The sequence below is a fragment of the Colletotrichum destructivum genome, chromosome 2 (assembly GCF_034447905.1).
Source record: "Colletotrichum destructivum chromosome 2, complete sequence".
NCBI lineage: Eukaryota > Fungi > Ascomycota > Sordariomycetes > Glomerellales > Glomerellaceae > Colletotrichum > Colletotrichum destructivum.
In genome coordinates this window covers 119,426-136,558 of record NC_085897.1, presented here as the reverse complement: position 1 = coordinate 136,558, position 17,133 = coordinate 119,426, and the positions used below count along the sequence as shown (strand labels likewise).

The 17,133-nt window shown below is 55.0% G+C and overlaps 5 protein-coding genes across 5 annotated transcripts; 1 reads left to right on the top strand and 4 right to left on the bottom strand.

Moving 5' to 3' along the window:
* Positions 1-3,641: 3,641 nt before the first annotated feature.
* CDEST_02211 (uncharacterized protein) lies at positions 3,642-4,578 on the bottom strand. The gene is made up of 3 exons (XM_062918370.1): positions 4,490-4,578; positions 4,149-4,258; positions 3,642-4,070 (listed from the first exon to the last, which is right to left on the bottom strand). Exons 1-3 carry the CDS (start codon positions 4,567-4,569, stop codon positions 3,790-3,792), a joined length of 471 nt encoding a protein of 156 aa, XP_062774421.1. The 5' UTR covers positions 4,570-4,578; the 3' UTR covers positions 3,642-3,789.
* Position 4,579: 1 nt separating this feature from the next.
* On the bottom strand, positions 4,580-5,561 carry CDEST_02210 (uncharacterized protein). Its single transcript, XM_062918369.1, has one exon. The coding sequence runs from the start codon at positions 5,378-5,380 to the stop codon at positions 4,604-4,606; it is 777 nt and encodes a 258-aa protein (XP_062774420.1). The 5' UTR covers positions 5,381-5,561; the 3' UTR covers positions 4,580-4,603.
* A 2,507-nt stretch (positions 5,562-8,068) lies between these two features.
* CDEST_02209 (uncharacterized protein) lies at positions 8,069-8,773 on the bottom strand (the record flags this gene model as incomplete). Its single annotated transcript, XM_062918368.1, has 3 exons — positions 8,069-8,344; positions 8,383-8,514; positions 8,732-8,773. The coding sequence occupies 3 exons, from the start codon at positions 8,771-8,773 to the stop codon at positions 8,069-8,071; spliced, it is 450 nt and encodes a 149-aa protein (XP_062774419.1).
* Positions 8,774-9,240: 467 nt separating this feature from the next.
* Positions 9,241-14,644, top strand: CDEST_02208 (Putative Rab-GAP-TBC domain-containing protein). The gene has a single exon (XM_062918367.1). The coding sequence runs from the start codon at positions 11,038-11,040 to the stop codon at positions 13,768-13,770; it is 2,733 nt and encodes a 910-aa protein (XP_062774418.1). The 5' UTR covers positions 9,241-11,037; the 3' UTR covers positions 13,771-14,644.
* Position 14,645: 1 nt separating this feature from the next.
* Positions 14,646-15,630, bottom strand: CDEST_02207 (Putative ubiquitin-conjugating enzyme E2, ubiquitin-conjugating enzyme/RWD). Its single transcript, XM_062918366.1, has 2 exons — positions 15,263-15,630; positions 14,646-15,164 (listed from the first exon to the last, which is right to left on the bottom strand). The coding sequence occupies exons 1-2, from the start codon at positions 15,284-15,286 to the stop codon at positions 14,685-14,687; spliced, it is 504 nt and encodes a 167-aa protein (XP_062774417.1). The 5' UTR covers positions 15,287-15,630; the 3' UTR covers positions 14,646-14,684.
* Between the last annotated feature and the right edge of the window lie 1,503 nt (positions 15,631-17,133).

Sequence of the window (17,133 nt, the reverse complement as noted above, 5' to 3'; positions counted from 1 at the left end):
ACTATTCCCAAGGGAGTAGTTGCAAGAGTCGTGATTCTCTCAGATTAGTGACTGACACAACAGGTGGGCGACACAACGAGGGGTATTCAATATGCATGCCCATTTTGGGAACACGGCGTGGAAGAACAAGACAAGGCATGAACTGAGAGAGAGAGAGAGAGAGAGAGAGAGAGAGAGAGAGAGAGAGAGAAATTCAGCTGGCCCGGTCCCAGTCAGCCCTTTGTGATGCGCTTGATTGGCAGCGCTTGCTATACCCGTTCCAATCCGCGTCGTTGGAACGGGCAAATGCACCCCGACGCGCGACTTATTCTTTCTCTTTCCCTCCCCCCCTCGCCCCTCCAAAAAACCCACATGCCAACAGGCGTCTTGTCGCGAGACCCCCACCGGCCCAACAACAGGACGTCATCTACCCATGCAGACGCCGACACCACTATTCGGTTGCTACGCCTACATGATACGGTTGGCCCGCGATAGGCCGCGCATGTATATCTGCCGATGTATACTAGACATGCACATGTGCGCCCCAGGACCCGAGCCGGCGGGAACTTGGGCGCCTCCATCTGTCCTGCGCAGCCGCACGAATCTCTTGCCCGGAATTAGTCGACAAACCCCACATCACCACGACTCTTGTCGTTGATGGATGCTCGGATGTGTGGATGCTTTCTTCTGAGTTGAAGAAAGAAGAAGAACCTAACGGAAGGTCAGGGAAAAGAAGTAAATGGCTGCTGCAGGGTCTCCTTTCCATGCTACGGGATTTTGGCAGGTTTTCTTTCTTTATTTATTTATAACCTTATTTTCTTCGGTTTATAATTCTCGATAAAAATCAACTCTTTCCTCGTTGCCTCCATGGCAGAGTCGAAAGACTCGAGGTCAAATCAGTCCTATGCTCATGTCTGAGATATCTCTTGGGCTCTGGCATCCAAGTCTTCCCTGTTCAAAAATCTCAGAGCAATACTGGTATTTAACAGACGGAAGTCAGGTGAGGGCCTGCCATATTGTCAGCCATCGTTATGAAATCCGATGAAAGGCCCTTTGGTGATCGTACCGGCGACGACTACGACAACGACTAAGCTTGAAGCAATAACTCGCAACTTGGTCTTGAAATGCCTTCCCCTCCCCCTCTCTCATTCTCTCTCATTGCACAGTCTGTCACTGCTATGCGGTGGAAATCAAGGGATGGTTCGTGCCTGTCAATTAGCTTACACTCCCCGCGAGGCTCAACAAGCTGGACACTGGCAATTTTAGACGCCTTGAAGACCAACGGGCAAAGCAGACGGCATGTCGTCGACATAAGCAACGCAACGTCGCATCAGACCCCCGCAGCTCGGGCCGGCCACAGTCGGCCGCCTCGCTTCCTCGGCTACGCTGAGCATGCCGGCCCTGAGTAGTGACCGACAGTGGCGTGATCGTCAAAGAGTATTAGTCGGGCGGGGAAGGCAGGTCATTGTCAGTCCTCGCAACTTCATGTGCTGTTGCCTCGTCATGTGCCTCTTAGTGCGAGCTTCGCAGAAGTCGGTGCTCAAGATGGTTTTGGCTGGGCATCAAGAGCAAGCCCCTTTGCCATGCGCGTGAGACTCCTTAAGATGCTCCTAAAGATCGTCCGGTCCATCCTGCTGGTCCTTTGGAGGATTGATATCAGTCCACCCCTGCAAGAGATACATCCGCCGCTTGTCGTAATGTCATAGCGACACGCATGCTACTGGATTCGGATCTCGCCCCGAGTTGCGCTATTAGGGCTTGCCATTGGCCCCAGCCATGAGCAAGTACCCTTGCCGTTCTTCCAACCATCTGATGCCGATGAACTCTATCACGACTTCATCGAGACAAGACCAGTTCCAATGTCGGGGCTTACCTTCTCGCACTCTCTGCGGCTATGACATACTCTGACTCACTCTCGCGACCGCAACCATGCGGCGGGGAGGAGCCGACCTCATGCAATAGGACAAGTGCACTGCGAATGCTTGATCTGCCTTCGAGAGACCAGAGATAGCATGAAATTATGGATTATAGTTGTGGGGTTTCAACGACAGCCGCAATGGTCTCTCCTGGGCAACTGGTTTCCGATTCTGCCGTAGCCTCGAACGGCGTGATATGGTCTATCTCGACCGAACCACTGGACCAATGCATATCAGCAGCCCAAGCCTAGACCTCGCCTAGTCATGATGTAAACAGCGGGTAGGCCATGGGCTTGCCGATTCCTGACTGCCGACACATCAAAGCACGCTCCTGATCGTCGATGTGACCAACGTTGTAGTCACAGTACGAAAGACTCAAGACTCCCGGCGCCCTAGCTTCGAACAGCGGCTTTTTCAAAGCAAATTTGAATATCTCAGGGATCCGCAATAACTGAGCCCGCCATTTTGGTGGCTTGACGTGAGAAATCGGCAACTCCCCCTCCACCACCACTCCATACAGTTGGGTTTTTGACTTGCGAGTTGATAAACAGACGGCCGGCTTCTGATGACGAGATTTTAACGTTTCTTCGAGTCATTCTAACTCGGCTAGCTCTCCTTCAATCTCTAATTTTCACAATTTCTTTTCTAGTGGAAAGGCAAATGAGTGGCGGGCTCTTTTGATTAGTTCATGGAGGCATAGCAAATCGAAGCTTGGCTCTGGAGTTCTGTATATAACGACCGGCCGAGACATCAGAACAACAACCACGCGATATTGCTCACAGCAAACCCTGAGATCAGGAGCCCCGCGTGGTGGAAACGAGTGTGGAAGACGATTTGACTACGGAGCATTCGTGACCAATCGACGCCTCCGTGTGCTGGAGCCCCCTCTTTCTCCCACAGCGGATCGGTTCTTTCCCCAGTTGAAAGATAGAGAGGGGAGGGGGGTGGGGGAAACTGAGGAACAGTCACGACCGTTCCGGGGCATCGATTCGACCCCCCTCCCCCGGCCGGACCACCGATTCAACCGCGAAATCCGGGCCGCCTATCGTGAGCGGATCCCTCCTGTAGCCGTCAACGGCGCCGGCCCAGCCCCTCCAGAGTGGTAGAAGTTCGGCTTTCACACAACCATTTTTTTTTCCGGTCCCCAATTTTCCCCGGCACCCGACCCTTCGCTGTCCAGTTCAGAGACCGACCACAGGCTTAGCAGCCAACGACAGACCGACCGGCACCATAGACTAGCGGGCGGACCATACATCCCGCTCGCCAATCGGCCAACCAACGCGGCGCACGCAGCTCAGGTACCGGGTGAAACAGCAGCAGGTCATTCATTGGATACCTACCTACTCTCCTACACTCAGTAGGTCAGTAATCGCGCGGGGCGAACATGAAGGAGGGAAGAACGGATGCACTGAGGTCGGGCAGATGCGCGTGTTCAGGATTGACGCCCGACACGAACAATTCCGTGCTACTTCAGTCTCGCGCTCCCGGCCTTTTTCAGTTCTCCATTCTTCCAGTCCGGAGAAGACGAAACGAACGACATCCGTGCACGACGATCGGTATGGTTGGCATGTGCGCGCGTGCGCGCTGGCTGGCTGGCTGGCTGACGGGTGTCGCATACCGTCGCAAATCCTGCGGTCTTCCTCCCCTTACTCATCCGACGAGAACGCAACAAGATGTCGCCGATTGATGCGAGGTACAGAGCACAAGTATCCTTGAAGCAGAGTTTGGCACGAGGGGCGGCCGAATGGCAGATTGCTCGTTTCGTCATCTATTCTACAAGCTGATGATAGATGAGAATGTTACAGGACAGAGTGGATGTCGACGAAAAGCAAAAAAAAAGAAAACCAAAACCACAAGGACGATTGCTAGCGGGAGCGAGAACAGGGAAAAGCGTTTACTCCTCGGCATCGCCACCAGCAGCAACGGCTTTGGCGGCGTCACCGTTGGTAGCGGCTGCGGGTGCGTCGGCAGCCTTGACTTCGCCCTTGGCAGGAGCATCGTCTACGCCGTTGGCGGCCTCTTCGTCAGCCTGGGCCTCCTCCCCTTCGCCGGCGTTCTCACCACCCTCGGGTTCGTCCTCGGCTTCCTCCTCCTCATCAGCGGCCTCCTCGGCGTCGGCCGCGTCATCCGTGGCCTCGGTCTCGGTCTTCCGCTTCTTTGATGGAGGAGCTTTCTCTGCAGCAAACACACATGTTAGTCGGGCTGTCAAGCAAATTTGGGAGCCGACTGGCAGGATGTGATGGCATGACTTACCGTCTACACCATTGGCTTCCGCGTCTTCATCAGCGTCGCCCTCTTCCTCCTCTTCCTCTTCCACGTCGTCATCACCGTCACCTTCCTCTGCGTCTTCCTCGGACTCGTACCTAAGGCGTAAGTCATGTCAGGGCGAGTTGTTCCAAGCAGGGAATTTGTAGCTTTTCACCAACACCACCTGAACCCTGATAAGCCGGGCGCGTCGTTGTGATGGCCTCGTTACATTGGATGAAGCCCTACGGTAAAGGCGCAACCAAGCTCAGGGTACGGTTCGGGGTATCACTTGATGCCCACTGGCCTCAGGGGAACTAGGGCGCGTAGCAAAGACCAGGGGAACTTACTCCTCTTCCTCCTCGCCGTCATCGTCGGGAAGGGAGACAAGCTCCTCCTCCTCCTCTTGCTTTCTCTTACGGGTGGACATGTTGTTGTAAGAGAGATTCAGAGATTCGATGGGTTCAATTGGGTAGAACAGGACGTCTCGGTGGCTTTTCAGTGGGAACTGACAAGAGATGGATAGAGAAGAGAGAGAGAGAGGTGTAGGAGATGCAGGAGGAAAGAGAAAGAATTGGGGGGCGGCCAGGACGAAAGGTAGGTAAGGTATGTATGTAGGCTGGCGCAAGGAAAGCTCTAGGGGGGAGGAGAGGACGGGGCAAGCTCAAAGGTGGGTGGGCGCGAGTCGATTGGTGGTACCTCCAAGAGCGCGGTGGGCGGGTGTGAGGAAGATGAAGAGGGAGTGCGCGGTGCTGGTGCGGCGCGCAAGGAGGGCGGGAGTGAGAGTGAGAGTGAGAGAGGCAGAGGGAGGGGGACGGAGCTCTCTCTCTCTCACACTCACACACAGCTGTGCGGTGTGTGCTCTGCAGCACTGTTTGCGAGGGAACGTGTGCGAGGCACACCCAGAGCCGGAGCCGGAGGCGAAGCCAGAGCCAAAGGAGCAAGTGCCATGCCAGGCTCTGGAGCCGGAGCAACCACACACAGCCTGGAGACGGGACGGACTGGGCGAGGACTTGGAGGGAGCACCAAGGTGGTGGAGGGTGGCTGGGGAAGAGCTTCGACTCGAGTGACCGATTGAGGTTTCGGCAACTGGCTGGGCGGGAGACCGAGAGGGTGACAAGATGGGGGAGAGACTGGAAGAGACGTGCCAAAGGGGGTGTGGGCCGAGGAATCGAGTTAGGTGGAAGATCCAAACAGGGAATCACAATGCTCTCATCCTCGTAGCCTGGTTGGTCCATCATCGATCGAGCAGACTGGAGCTCGGACCTCTCTTGGAGCAAGCAACATCATCATCCCTGTTCGGACCTTTGCGTGCAGCAGCGGCGGCAGTACCTCAACATCAGCATAAGCACCAGCACGAAGGTGGGAGAAGACGAAGCTCCTCCCATGCTAGCCGCTGTTGGGCTCTGGCTTGGCTGAGTTCTTCCCCTTCTCCCCCAAGTCCCGTTCCTTGCTCAAGCCTTCCCCTCTCCAGCTCCCTCCCCTCTTTTCCAACACGGTAACCAAATGTGGTAGAAACCCCTGTGAAAATCGGGAGCTCTGGCTACTGTGGTGAGCTGCGGACAAGGGAGCCAATGGCAACGCTCACTCACTAACAGCGTCATGCTTCAAACACACCCTTGGTGTGATGCAGGAAACCTGGATGACTGACATACTGCTGACGTGATTCTAACCGGAACGGGACGTCATGGATAGCGTCATCACGTGCCCTAAGCTTTTCCCTCGCTCACAGTCGCACGACTCAAGAGTCAAGATGCCTTTCTTTGGCCGTGAATTCAGCAGTGCCTTGGCAGGCGCATGCCCTGCCCTGAGGGCATGACTGCACTCGCAGCCTTGTGGCAGCCGGGCCAATTTTTTCCCGATTTTTTTTTTGTGGATGGGGGTGGGTGAAGGCCAAAAAAAAAAAAAGGGCCATCCACTGGCCAGACATTTGCACTGAGCTGAGCCAGCTTATCGTATCGCCATAGCTGCGTAGAGACGCAATGAAACAGCTGGAGTTGATCGGGACAGAGAACGCACTTATTCTAGGATGATGACCTTGAGCAGAGCACATCTCCTATTGTGGGTACGGGCCAGTAACGCTCCGCGCATCGATTTATTCGACATAGTTGGAGATTGATGTCATTGTAGAAATACGGGAAGTTGACACAGTATTCGGCAGAACATAGCGCAACGACATTGAGAGACTAGTTGTTGGCGAGGGGCGGGAGCAACTGGTGAGCAGACTGATTCGAAATGCTTCAGTTACCAAGTTCCTTATTAGACGTTGAAGATACGCCGACTTGGTTCTCCGCCGGAGTAATCCACAACGGACGTGTACGAAAAGGTCGTGCCGCATCGCTTTTAGAAGTTCAGCGGTGAGCAATACGTGCGAACTCAGGGCTTTGGGAATTGAGAGTTGGCGATAACCCTGACGGCGCGTAAGAGATGCCGTCTGTCTTTGGTGGGTTCCCGCAAGAAGACCCTAGCGAGATGCTGCACATAAAAAGAAAAGAAAAGAAAAGAAAAACACTCTCTTGGCGGTTGTTGAGCTGCAAGTACATCTACTTTGGGTTTCCCCTCATAGCCGGTTCGAGGGAGAGCGAGACAATGTCCGCTCCGAAAGCTAAAAGAGGCTTATGTCGATGGTGAGAAGCAAGGGAAGTAAAGGCAGGCAAGAAAGAGAATGTGACCAGGATCTAGGGCAAGTCGAAGGATAAGTGCTTTGGCGCTCTCTGCCTTGCACTCTATTCGAACAGCCTGGGTGGCATCTCTAATGTTGGCAAAGCAGTGACCAAAAGAAGGGGGTAGGATGTCGTGCCTCTTTTGAATTCGACGAGAGCGTTCGCACACCAAGGACAAGCCTGTGGTACCGATTTGGATGCGCCTCCGCCATGGGATTTGGGCGAATCGTGGGATGAAGAACAAGTCGGTCAAATTTCCCATGCTTTCCGGCAGAGCCGTGATTGATAATCGAGATCTGGGTTCGCATGAAGACAGGATGATGCATGTCCGCTGGTCTCTGTTTGCACGAGAGCCATTCACTTGGCACTCATAGGCTGCCATAGCGCCCAAGGCGCCGTGGTCTCGATTTGTTCTGAGAGCAACAAGATTACTGGTAAAGGTTGAGGAAGGGAAGCAGGACGATTCTCCAGATGAACCTGTCTTTGAGATACGACGTTGGAGGCAGGCCAGGCGTCTTTTCTGGAAGTTGCGCAAATTCGAGGCCGGCGGATAGCGATTCCGCGGTCCAAAAGCAACGGTCTCCAGATAGAAACAAAGAACGAAAAGAGGGCCAGTTAATAAACACAAAGGGGGGAAAAGCAACGAGAGATAAACCAAGAACGGGAAGAGGGTTCTGGTCAGTGTTAGCCAGCCGACAAGAAATGTCTTGCTCGCATTGAAGAGGGTAAAGCGGCCCAATCAACTACAAACAACGACGGGCGAGGTTCTAGCAGACTTTCTCTCTCAGTTCTCGAAAAGGGATGCTAGGCCAGTCAGGGTCGGAATCGGGCCCTGATCCGGGAAATTGGAAAGTGATTGGGCAGCGGAGAAAGAGGGCTGATTTGGGAATAGCTTCAGGCACCAGGGGCACTAGCAAACCCTCTTCCCGCAAAGTGAAGGCCCATTGGGGCCCTGCAGCCCCCGAGCTGTCCCAGTGGGAAGGGCCACCGGCCAGGAGGCTGTGGAGGCCTACTGCGAGTATCCCTGCCACGTAACGGCGCTGACCCATCTCGTTCTCACCCCTGCAAGTGGTTTGCGTTTGATATTTGATGGCCGGGACGTTGCGGTTGCGGTTGCGGTTGCGGGACCGTATGCAGGCCACAGACCTCTATGACCGTTCTCTGCTCTTAGTCTCAATCTCTCCGTCGTTCAGGCATGACCCCGAGATTCCTGGAAATTCTTGTGTCGAGGGGGGGAGAGGGGGCTCATGTTCGTACTGCGAATCTCTAGTTTCTGCAGTTCCAAGTTGTTGACGATTCCCTCTCGTTTTCCGGTCTTGGCGCCAGGGTTATCTCATGTGTCTTGTTGTTGTTTCGTAAGCGACTTCGAAATAACGCTGTTGGATCAGGATGACCCGGGTGTCCAGGCACAGACAGGTAGGGAAAGGTCAGGGCGTCGTTGGAAGTAATAATGTGTAGTACTATTGGACTTGGGTGGTGCAGGGAAGGCGGGAAGCCGCGGAAAGAAACATTGGACGGTACTCGGGTGGCCTTATCAGTTTGCTTGGGTGGCCAGGTATCTTACCTACTAGGCTACGTACAATTGACAAGAGGCCGAGTCGATGGAATTCGCTTCTCGAAGGAAGAAACGGGGAACTGGGGAGGGACGGAGGACCATGGACATGGGCCGTGTAAACATGCGCCGACCGATTTGTCGGACCCTGGATGCCATCCTAAGAGATGATTGATGAGCGATTGCGGGGAAGAGTGGCACCTCGATCCTGACTCCTGTGCAGCATTTGTGCGAGATTTGTTGACAATCGAATGAGGGTTTATGAGCTGAGTCGCATTGAGGTGTATTGTTATGGAAAATTCAAAAGGTTGTGTCGCCGTGCCGGCGTGCAAGCGTGGAGCGATGGGAGCGAGAGTGAAAGCGAGAGATGGACAGACCGAGAGAAGGGTGGAAGACGCAAATGTCGACAATAGGACCATGTCCGTCCACTGACTCTCGACGCTCAACACTCACCGTTAGAGCCAATCTATTGCTATTGTTGGCCTCTTTTCGGGATGGATTCAGGTTGGTCGTCCGTCTCGTCTTTGCGCATGGGGCCCACCCCTCTCTGCGTGGCCTGTATACCTTGTATGGGTAATGAATGTAGTGTAGAATAGATTGACCGGTTGACCAAAGGCTGCCCGCCTGCGCTTCGAATGTTACCGATCGATGACGACGGTGATTGGCATTTGAAGTACTGCGATACACCCGTTGGTGTCCACGGGTCGTCGTTCTTCTGATGGTCCGTCCGCTTCACGAAATTTCTTGGGCGAATCTCGACAACCACGTCAGGCGAGAGGGAACTTGGGAAGCGAAAAGAGCAAGGGGAAGTGAGAGGACGATCCGACTCATCCAATCTCCCCATCTTGCTTCGGCCTCTTCTTCGTTTATCTATCCTTCCCACCTATTGTGTGGTGTACCTCTCCTGGCCGCCCCTTCCTCGAAATTCTCTGGGCCTTCTTTCCGCACCTGCCTGCACCTTCTTGGCTTCACCTGCAACCTCAACCGCGACTGCATCGCACCTGCATCCTGCATCTGCACTGGCATCAATCACCTGCTTGGTCCTCCTTCCTGTTTCCCGCCTGCCGTCATCATCGTCTTCCGCGGCTCTGACCCCCACACCCCCCTAAGGCCCTTCTTTCCTTCTTCCCCTTCCATTTTACTTGACTTTGTTATCGTCACCAGACATCGCTTGTTATCGGCGCAATTCACCCGAGTAATTTTCTTCTTCCTCTCATTCTCTTCTTCTTCGTGTCGTCGTGTTGTCGTGCCGTCGCTTCTCCCGCTTCGCCGCCTCCTTTCCGTCTCCTTCGACTTTCAAGGGCCTGTCTCAACTTTTCTTTCCTCCACGACTACTGAGTACATACTGCCTACCTAGCAGTATCTATCTACCTTAGTCGCTCTGCTGCTCGACCACGTTCGACCACACGATCCGAACTCAGACCGCACAGTCTCTTAAAAGGCAACCAATCACAGCACCGTCCAAACATCCGACCGCCGTCGTCTTTTCTTCTGCCTCGTGGCAGCGTCTCCCCCAAATTCTGACGCACGAGTCAATCCCCCTTCGTCTCCGAGACACTTCAAACTTGGCGGCGCCACGCTTGACCAATCCGCCCTAATCCTCCAGGTTACCACAGCAGAAAAAAGAAGAAGAAGCAAGACGCTTGCTCGGCTTTGGAACACTGGAAGAAGCCTGCCATCGATTTGTCTCTTTTGTTGTTTTTTCTTTCTTGCCCTCCCGTCCTCGGCTTAAGCCAATGACGACGCCCCGGTCTGGGTCCAAACGCTCGCTTCAGTTTTAGCATCTTCATCTGCGACAGCAGGCATACGCCCCCCAGAAAAGTCCTTCTTGCAATCCGCCGCCATCCACCAACCCACCGACCGCTTTTGTCCAGTCCAATACGGATACATTTGCCTTGGTCCATTGGACATACGCCGGAGACTGGAGACCGGAAACTGGAGACTGGAGACTGCCACAATACTACACTACACCGCATCGGCCGGATCCCGCTCCCTTCTTTCTCCTCACTTTGCTGACGAGACGACCTTCGCCTGCATCTGCACCCAAGGTTGTCTGAGCCGTTTCCGACTTTCTGCGTCTCTTGTTTCGCAACCTCCGACCGACCAACTCGAACGACGCTCGTTGACTCAGCGGTTGGCCATCCCCGACCACTTCCACCTTCGCCCCTTACATCCAACCCCCAGTTTGCATGCGCATGCGCATGAACCGTCGTCAGGGTATCACCTCGTTCCGTACGCCCAGTGACGCTGGAAACCTGCCGTTCCTTGCACGACGCAGCCTGATTGTCACTTCCCCCCCCCTTCTCCTGCGCCGCATTTCGCACCGACCGTTCTTCAGCCCGCCGTATCCCGGCTTCCAGCAGCGATCACCATTGATTCGGCCCCGCCTGGCCAGTACCCGTTGCTGAGACCGTTCAAAGAGGGTTGCTGCCAGACGCAAGGTTCATGCATGTGCCGCAATGGTATCATCAGGAACGACTTTGAATGCCCTACCGCAATCCGCCTGCACCACCACTTGACCACGCTATCGTAGCACCCGTCACAGATCCATCCAATCTTGCTGGCAGAGATCCGCAACGAAAAGAAAAAACAACATCCTCAAAACTCAACGCGTCCTGCGCTGGTTCAACTGCTTGACTAGTGTTTGCCGCTGCCATACAACGGCCGGAGGGCATCAACCAACATGACCCTCATGGCCGTGGCAGCGGACTCTGCCCAACCCGACGCCCAGATCACCCCGGGAGCCATGGCAGACCAGGACCCTAATATGCGCCGTCGGAGCAGCATGAAGCATCGCCAATTCGGTATTTATGCTTCGAGGCGGACCCATCCGAAACCCATCTCAACTTCTGACGTTCCAGAGCGTCCCGAATCCGGCTTCCCAGCAGCCCACCCACAACCCTTGCCCACCTCTCCTCCGCGCTGGGACTCGCTCGCCAACAGTTCCAGCAATTTTGTAATGCAACAAAACTCCATCGACTCCCAGGTGCAGCCGCTCTCTCCAAGACGTCCTGCCTATGATTCCGACCGTCCCTACCCCTCCTCCCCTACCTTCCGCTCGCTGGCCCCGAGTCCAAGCCATGATCCCGAAGACGACCTGAGTGCCGACGAATGGACCAGCAGAGCCGTCGCCCGCTCGATTAGATCCCCGATACCCTACGACGACGACGACGAACGTTCCTCGATAGACACTATGCAGGTCGACAACTTCTCCCGCCCGAGACGGCCCAGCATCAAGCAACCCCTGCAAGAGTCCTACCGCTCACGAGCCAACCAGTCGCCTTCAGAGCCACGTTCTGATCCCAATTCGCATCAATACGCATGGCCGCGGCCACGGGGTCAGTCGGGATCCTCTGCAAGGTCGGCCTCGACGTTTGCCTCGATGCCGGCTGCCGGCGGCGACCAGTACGAACCCCGCGCTTCGTCTCGTTTACGAAGTGCTCCGCCTCCGTCAGGTCTTGCTCGTCCTCCACTGGCATACTCTGGCCGCGTCGATAGCTCGAGCTCTGGTCTGTCGGCTCACACGCGTGAGGCGCCCTGGATGAGCGGAGAAGACGAGATGAGATCCAGTTATCGGTCTCAAATGACTGCGTCGAGTGCACAGGGAACGTACGTGACGGAAAGAAGCAGTGTTCTCACCAAGAATAGCTCGATCCCATCGCTGTACGCTAACGGGGAGGAGCTTAGTGTCGAAGACGTGATGGGTATGTACGAGAAGGGCTTTCGAGACGACTCAAGCCCCGAAGACAACGACGACGTTCGTCCGGTCCCGGCCGCCGAGATCAACAAGCGCAACACGAGAATGCTGGAAGCGCTGAGCGAACCACGACCGGCACAAGCCAATTCCTTGGCCATCCCTGCCCCTGACACGATTGTCCGTGAGTCCACGGCCATGTTCAGGATCTCTGGATACCCAGCCTCTCTGCCAAAAGAGGTTGGCCTGCTCGACTACGATCAGAAGGAGGATGACAAAGAAGAGAAGGACAAGCGGGACTCTGCAAAGTCCCTTCAAAACGAAACGCCAGCCACATCACCACAGATGGGCAGTACTTCGGCCTCGTCTGTACAGACGGCTGTGGAGCCCGAGCCCGTCGAAATAGAAGAGCCAGGATCGCGAGATCGGTACGGCTTCAAGAAGGCCAACCAGTACATCACCAAACAGCAGTACGACACCTGGAACAAGGGTTACTCCGAATACCTCGATCGGCGCCGGAAGAAGTGGGTAGCGTTCCTGCGAGAAAACGAGCTCATGACGAGCAGCCCTGAGCGTTTTCCTCCCCACAGTGCCAAGGCCAAACGATTTGTCCGGAAAGGGATTCCTCCCGAGTGGAGAGGGGCGGCCTGGTTCTACTACGCGGGGGGGCCTGCCATTCTCGCAAAGCACGCGGGCCTCTATGATACATTGCTGAAGAAGAAGGCCAAAGATGTTGATGTCGAAGCCATTGAGCGAGACCTCCACCGCACGTTTCCCGATAACGTCAAGTTCAAACCGGCAAGCATGGCCTCGAAACCTAACACGGAACCCGTACGAGACGGGCAGTCAGCAGGGGACGAGAACGGCGACATGAACGAACCTGAAATCATCTCGTCCCTCAGACGAGTGCTGCACGCCTTTGCCATTTACAACCCGCGCATCGGTTACTGCCAGAGCCTCAACTTCTTGGCGGGCTTACTGCTCTTGTTTATGGACTCGGAAGAGAAAGCGTTTTGGCTTCTGAACGTTATCACCCGTGTGTACTTGCCTGGCACGCACGAAATGAGCTTAGAAGGGTCCAAGGTGGACCTTGGTGTCCTGATGAACGCCATCAGGGAGTCTATGCCCGCCGTCTGGGCCAAGATCGGCGATGACATGGAAGGTGACCCGAATGCGGCGCGGCCAGCGAAACCTGTGAAGAAGCCGAGGTCGAGGAGAAAAAACCAACCGAGTATTTCCTCCAACCGACTCCCACCCATCACGCTCTGTATGACAGCCTGGTTTATGAGCTGCTTCATTGGTACTCTACCCATCGAGAGTACCCTTCGTGTTTGGGATGTAATATTCTATGAAGGATCCAAGACATTGTTCCGGATCGCCTTGGCCATATTCAAGTTGGGCGAGAACGAGGTTCGGTCTATCACGGATCCCATGGAGATGTTTTCCGTCATCCAGGCTATGCCTCGCCGGCTGTTGGACGCGAACGCCCTCATGGAAGCCTGCTTCAAGCGTCGCAACGGATTCGGCCATCTCAGTCAAGTCACGATCGACCACCAGCGGGAAGAGAGGCGTGTCAAGGTCCAGACGGAACACCAGAGAGCCGCGACGTACGCCGCTGGCACGGTGGACAGCGGCAATGCTACTGAGGCTGAAGGTGAGGTTCGTAGGAAAGGCACCCTCTTTGGACGTAGGATGTTGGGCAGATCGGCAGAGGTGATGTGATTGAACAATCACACAAGGAGGATCACACAGTTGCACGCATGCATTGAGCCACGGCGTTTGGGGGGAAATTGCATTTAATGGTAATGACTACATGGCACGCGGGACACTTTGCATTGACAAGCGAAAAACGGACATTATTCTTCAAGAGGGGTGTGGTCATATATCCCCCTCTCCCCTCCAACATATTGTGTTTTCTTTTAGTCGGCTCCCGAGATTTGTGCGGAAGAGATTGCCTGTCTGAGTAAGACCAGTAGCGGTTGTCTAGACAAGTTGTAGATAGGGATGCCGAGAAGCATCTAACAAGGCTCGAGATTTTCTTTGTGCTGATCAAGAAGTACAAATCGTGGACTCGGTGACTGAAATAACATGCTGCAGTCGGGGAAGCGAGACGATGGGAAAACGGATATTTGGTCACCTGCACGAAGAAGCCTGCCGCTTGACCGGCCGCTCGCTGGATTGGGTTCTATAGCATTCTAGTCTGGAACCCGTCTTAACAAATCCCCAACCCGAGGCAAAAACCAGAACGTGCCCGAAGCCCTGTCGTTGCGGAAAGCTCTCGAGTGATGACATCGAATCCGGGGTGGCACTGCCGCCGCTTGCGTCCGCTCTGCATTTCGATAATGAGGCCTGGAAACTTCCAAGGCCACGGAGTCTAGAAACACCGAGATCCATATTCCGCCATTTGTTCCCGCCCAAACGCCGATAATGCTCTCGCCCTGATGGTTCAACGATGAAAACGCCGTCATTCTTGGTCGAAACCCCGTGTATTCTTATACTTGCCCCAACTCTCTCGGCCCATGTCCGAGAGGCTGATTTTGCGGGCGGTGTTGTTGCCTCGTCCATGGTCTCGTGTCCTTCTCCCGTCTCCACATCCTTACGCGAGAAGTTTCGGCGATGGAGAGAATAGGACGAGCTCATTTGGCGCCAGCAGCGGCAGGCTCGGGGGCGGAGAAGTTTGGAGTGCCCTTAGCGTAGCGGGTGACGTACTGCTTGGCCTGCTTCTCGAACTCGGGACGGTTGTTCTTATACTCGTCGGCAATGCGGGCCTCGAGGGGATCGTCGGGCTGGGGCTCGGCGAGGAGGCTGCGGAGGGCCTCAAGGACGGCGGCGAGCTTGGTGGCGGGCTTCCAGTTCTCGGGCTTGAGCATGCCCATGCAAATGTTGCCGGCGGCGTCGTTTGTGATGTTGGGGTGGTAGACGCGGGTGACGAACTTGACGACGGGGGCTTTGAAGGGGTAATCCTTGGGCAGGCTGACGAGGACGGCGAAGACGCCGCCGGCGTAAGGGCTGTCTTCGGGACCGGCGATGGTGACATGCCAGGTGTGCAGGTCGGCGTCTCGGGCGAGGGCGATGGTCATGCCTTCGGGAGGTGAAGCGGTGATCTCTGTGAGTTCCTGGTGGTCGGAGGTGTTGGTTAGTCTGATCCAGTCTGGGAGTTGAACTGAGGAAGCGGCGGTCTGTAGGAGGGAGAGGATGAGGGATGAAGACACACCTTGGCGATACGCTTGCTAGCCATGATGGACAACCTGGTATGCTTTTGCCTAGAGAAGGTGGTGGTGGTAGCAGTATTGGAGTAGGGGGAGGTTGGACGCAGTTGAGGAGTTGAGCTGGTGACCCCTTTGGTTTGTTGGAAGCTTAGAACCGGAAAAGGATTGGAGAATAGTCGGTAAGTCGGTAAGTCAGGAGCTGCTGACTGACGTCAGTTGGTTGGCGATGTTGCGAAGATGCCCGGAGAAAGATTATTGAGCTTGCAAAGTTCACGAATGAAGGATTTTTGTTTTTGATGGCGACGATGGGTTATTTCTGGTTGTCCGCTTTGATGGCAGAAGAAAGTACGTAGTGTAGGTAGTCAGCTTGACGTCTCGGCTGATGGCGGGGTAGGTAGCTATCTGCCTTTAAGGCTTTGGTGGGGTGAGGTCAGAATCACAGCAAGACAGCCAGAATGCAAACGCCTCGAAAGACCAGTAGAGGAGTGGGGCAGGGCGCACTACGGTATGCACTGGTGGTTTGCTTCTTCTGAGGCGAGGCACAACACCGAAGCAGCGAGCGCCGCAAGGAACAACAGAGATGGACATTCTTAAAAGAGCCTGGGATAGTTGCCTGCTGCTAAACATCAGAAATCGCCAACCATTTCCCAGCGACAGCTGCCAGATTCTACTGATCTGCTACAGCTCTTTTCCTTACCTGGATTGGAGTATCCAACTGGGATACCAAAATCAAAAACAAACCTAACCAACCTACCTACCTATCTCCCTTCTGCTGAGACCGGCGACTCGGCGATCATGATACCTTCAAGAACGAAGAAGACCTTTTCGTGTTCAAGTCCAATCTCCAAAGTTCCTCTCCAAAGACAGAAGTCAACTCCGAAGAGAATATGACGGACAAGCCGCTGCAATTCCCAGAGTCATTCGATACAGCCCCAGTGCGCGTGCATCCGCGGCTCTTCTTCGCCTTGTACGATGGAGACGACGGCCTTTGGAAGTATGACAGATGGGACGAGACAAAATTGTTCGTGCACAAGGTTCGCGCCAGTCAGTGCAGGCCGTGTCCGAATAGGAACAGGGAGATCTGTCCAGATCTTCTAGATGCCCCCAAGGTTCGCTGGGCTCCCCTTCAAACTCTCGACCGTGGTGCTGCAAGCTCGCGCAACGGCCGTCACTCGTCTCGGAATTAAGGGACTGAGCACGCGAGCCAGACGCTGAAGTGGTTGCGCAGTCTGCTTGCGAGGCACCCCTCGGGTCACGGAAGGGGATAAAGTCTGGCGAGTTTAGACGAGGGAAGCTTCCGTCAACGAGAGGCTTATGGTGTTGTTGGCTGTCTCTTTCAAGCTGTCAAGGACATTCTTATTCATGTCGCCGTCTCAGCAGGGCCACCTACCTAGTCGGGGAACCGATGCTTTGTATCCTGGGAGGGGGGGTAAGGAGAAATGTGGACTCGATTCGTGCATCAGTCCGCCTTCCTTGGTGCGTCCCCTACTACAGGCCATGGCACTTAGGGAATTAGCAATTCGCTATTAGGACAGCGGAAGCCGAACCAAGTGAGGTGCGCCAGACCTCGAGCTGCAATGCAAGATGCAGTAGCGGATGATCTCTTGGCTAAGGGTCCCTTGGGCCTGCGCAGTACACACCCCCCCCCTTTGCGATGTCCTGCCCCTAGTTGCTCGGGAATGGACTGCCTCTGACGGTGATGTTGGAGAAGGCCCGCAGGCTCGAAAGATGCGCCTCGACTTCTTAAGCCCGCAGAAGACTGGCTTGGACCAAGTTGGTTCATCATCGGCTTTGGTAGTTCCCTGCTATCTCAATAATCCATCACAGCCGAGCCGACGAGACACATTCCTCAGTGAGGTTAGAGGTTACAGCCAGC

Coding starts and splice junctions, on each gene's coding strand:
- CDEST_02211 (XM_062918370.1), bottom strand. CDS start 4,569: ATGTCCACCCGTAAGAGAAAGCAAGAGGAGGAGGAGGAGCTTGTCTCC. Junction 4,259..4,489: donor GACGGCGAGGAGGAAGAGGA/GTAAGTTCCCCT, acceptor CTTACGCCTTAG/GTACGAGTCCGAGGAAGACG. Junction 4,071..4,148: donor GGAAGCCAATGGTGTAGACG/GTAAGTCATGCC, acceptor TGTTTGCTGCAG/AGAAAGCTCCTCCATCAAAG.
- CDEST_02210 (XM_062918369.1), bottom strand. CDS start 5,380: ATGATGGACCAACCAGGCTACGAGGATGAGAGCATTGTGATTCCCTGT.
- CDEST_02208 (XM_062918367.1), top strand. CDS start 11,038: ATGACCCTCATGGCCGTGGCAGCGGACTCTGCCCAACCCGACGCCCAG.
- CDEST_02207 (XM_062918366.1), bottom strand. CDS start 15,286: ATGGCTAGCAAGCGTATCGCCAAG. Junction 15,165..15,262: donor CTAGCAAGCGTATCGCCAAG/GTGTGTCTTCAT, acceptor TCCGACCACCAG/GAACTCACAGAGATCACCGC.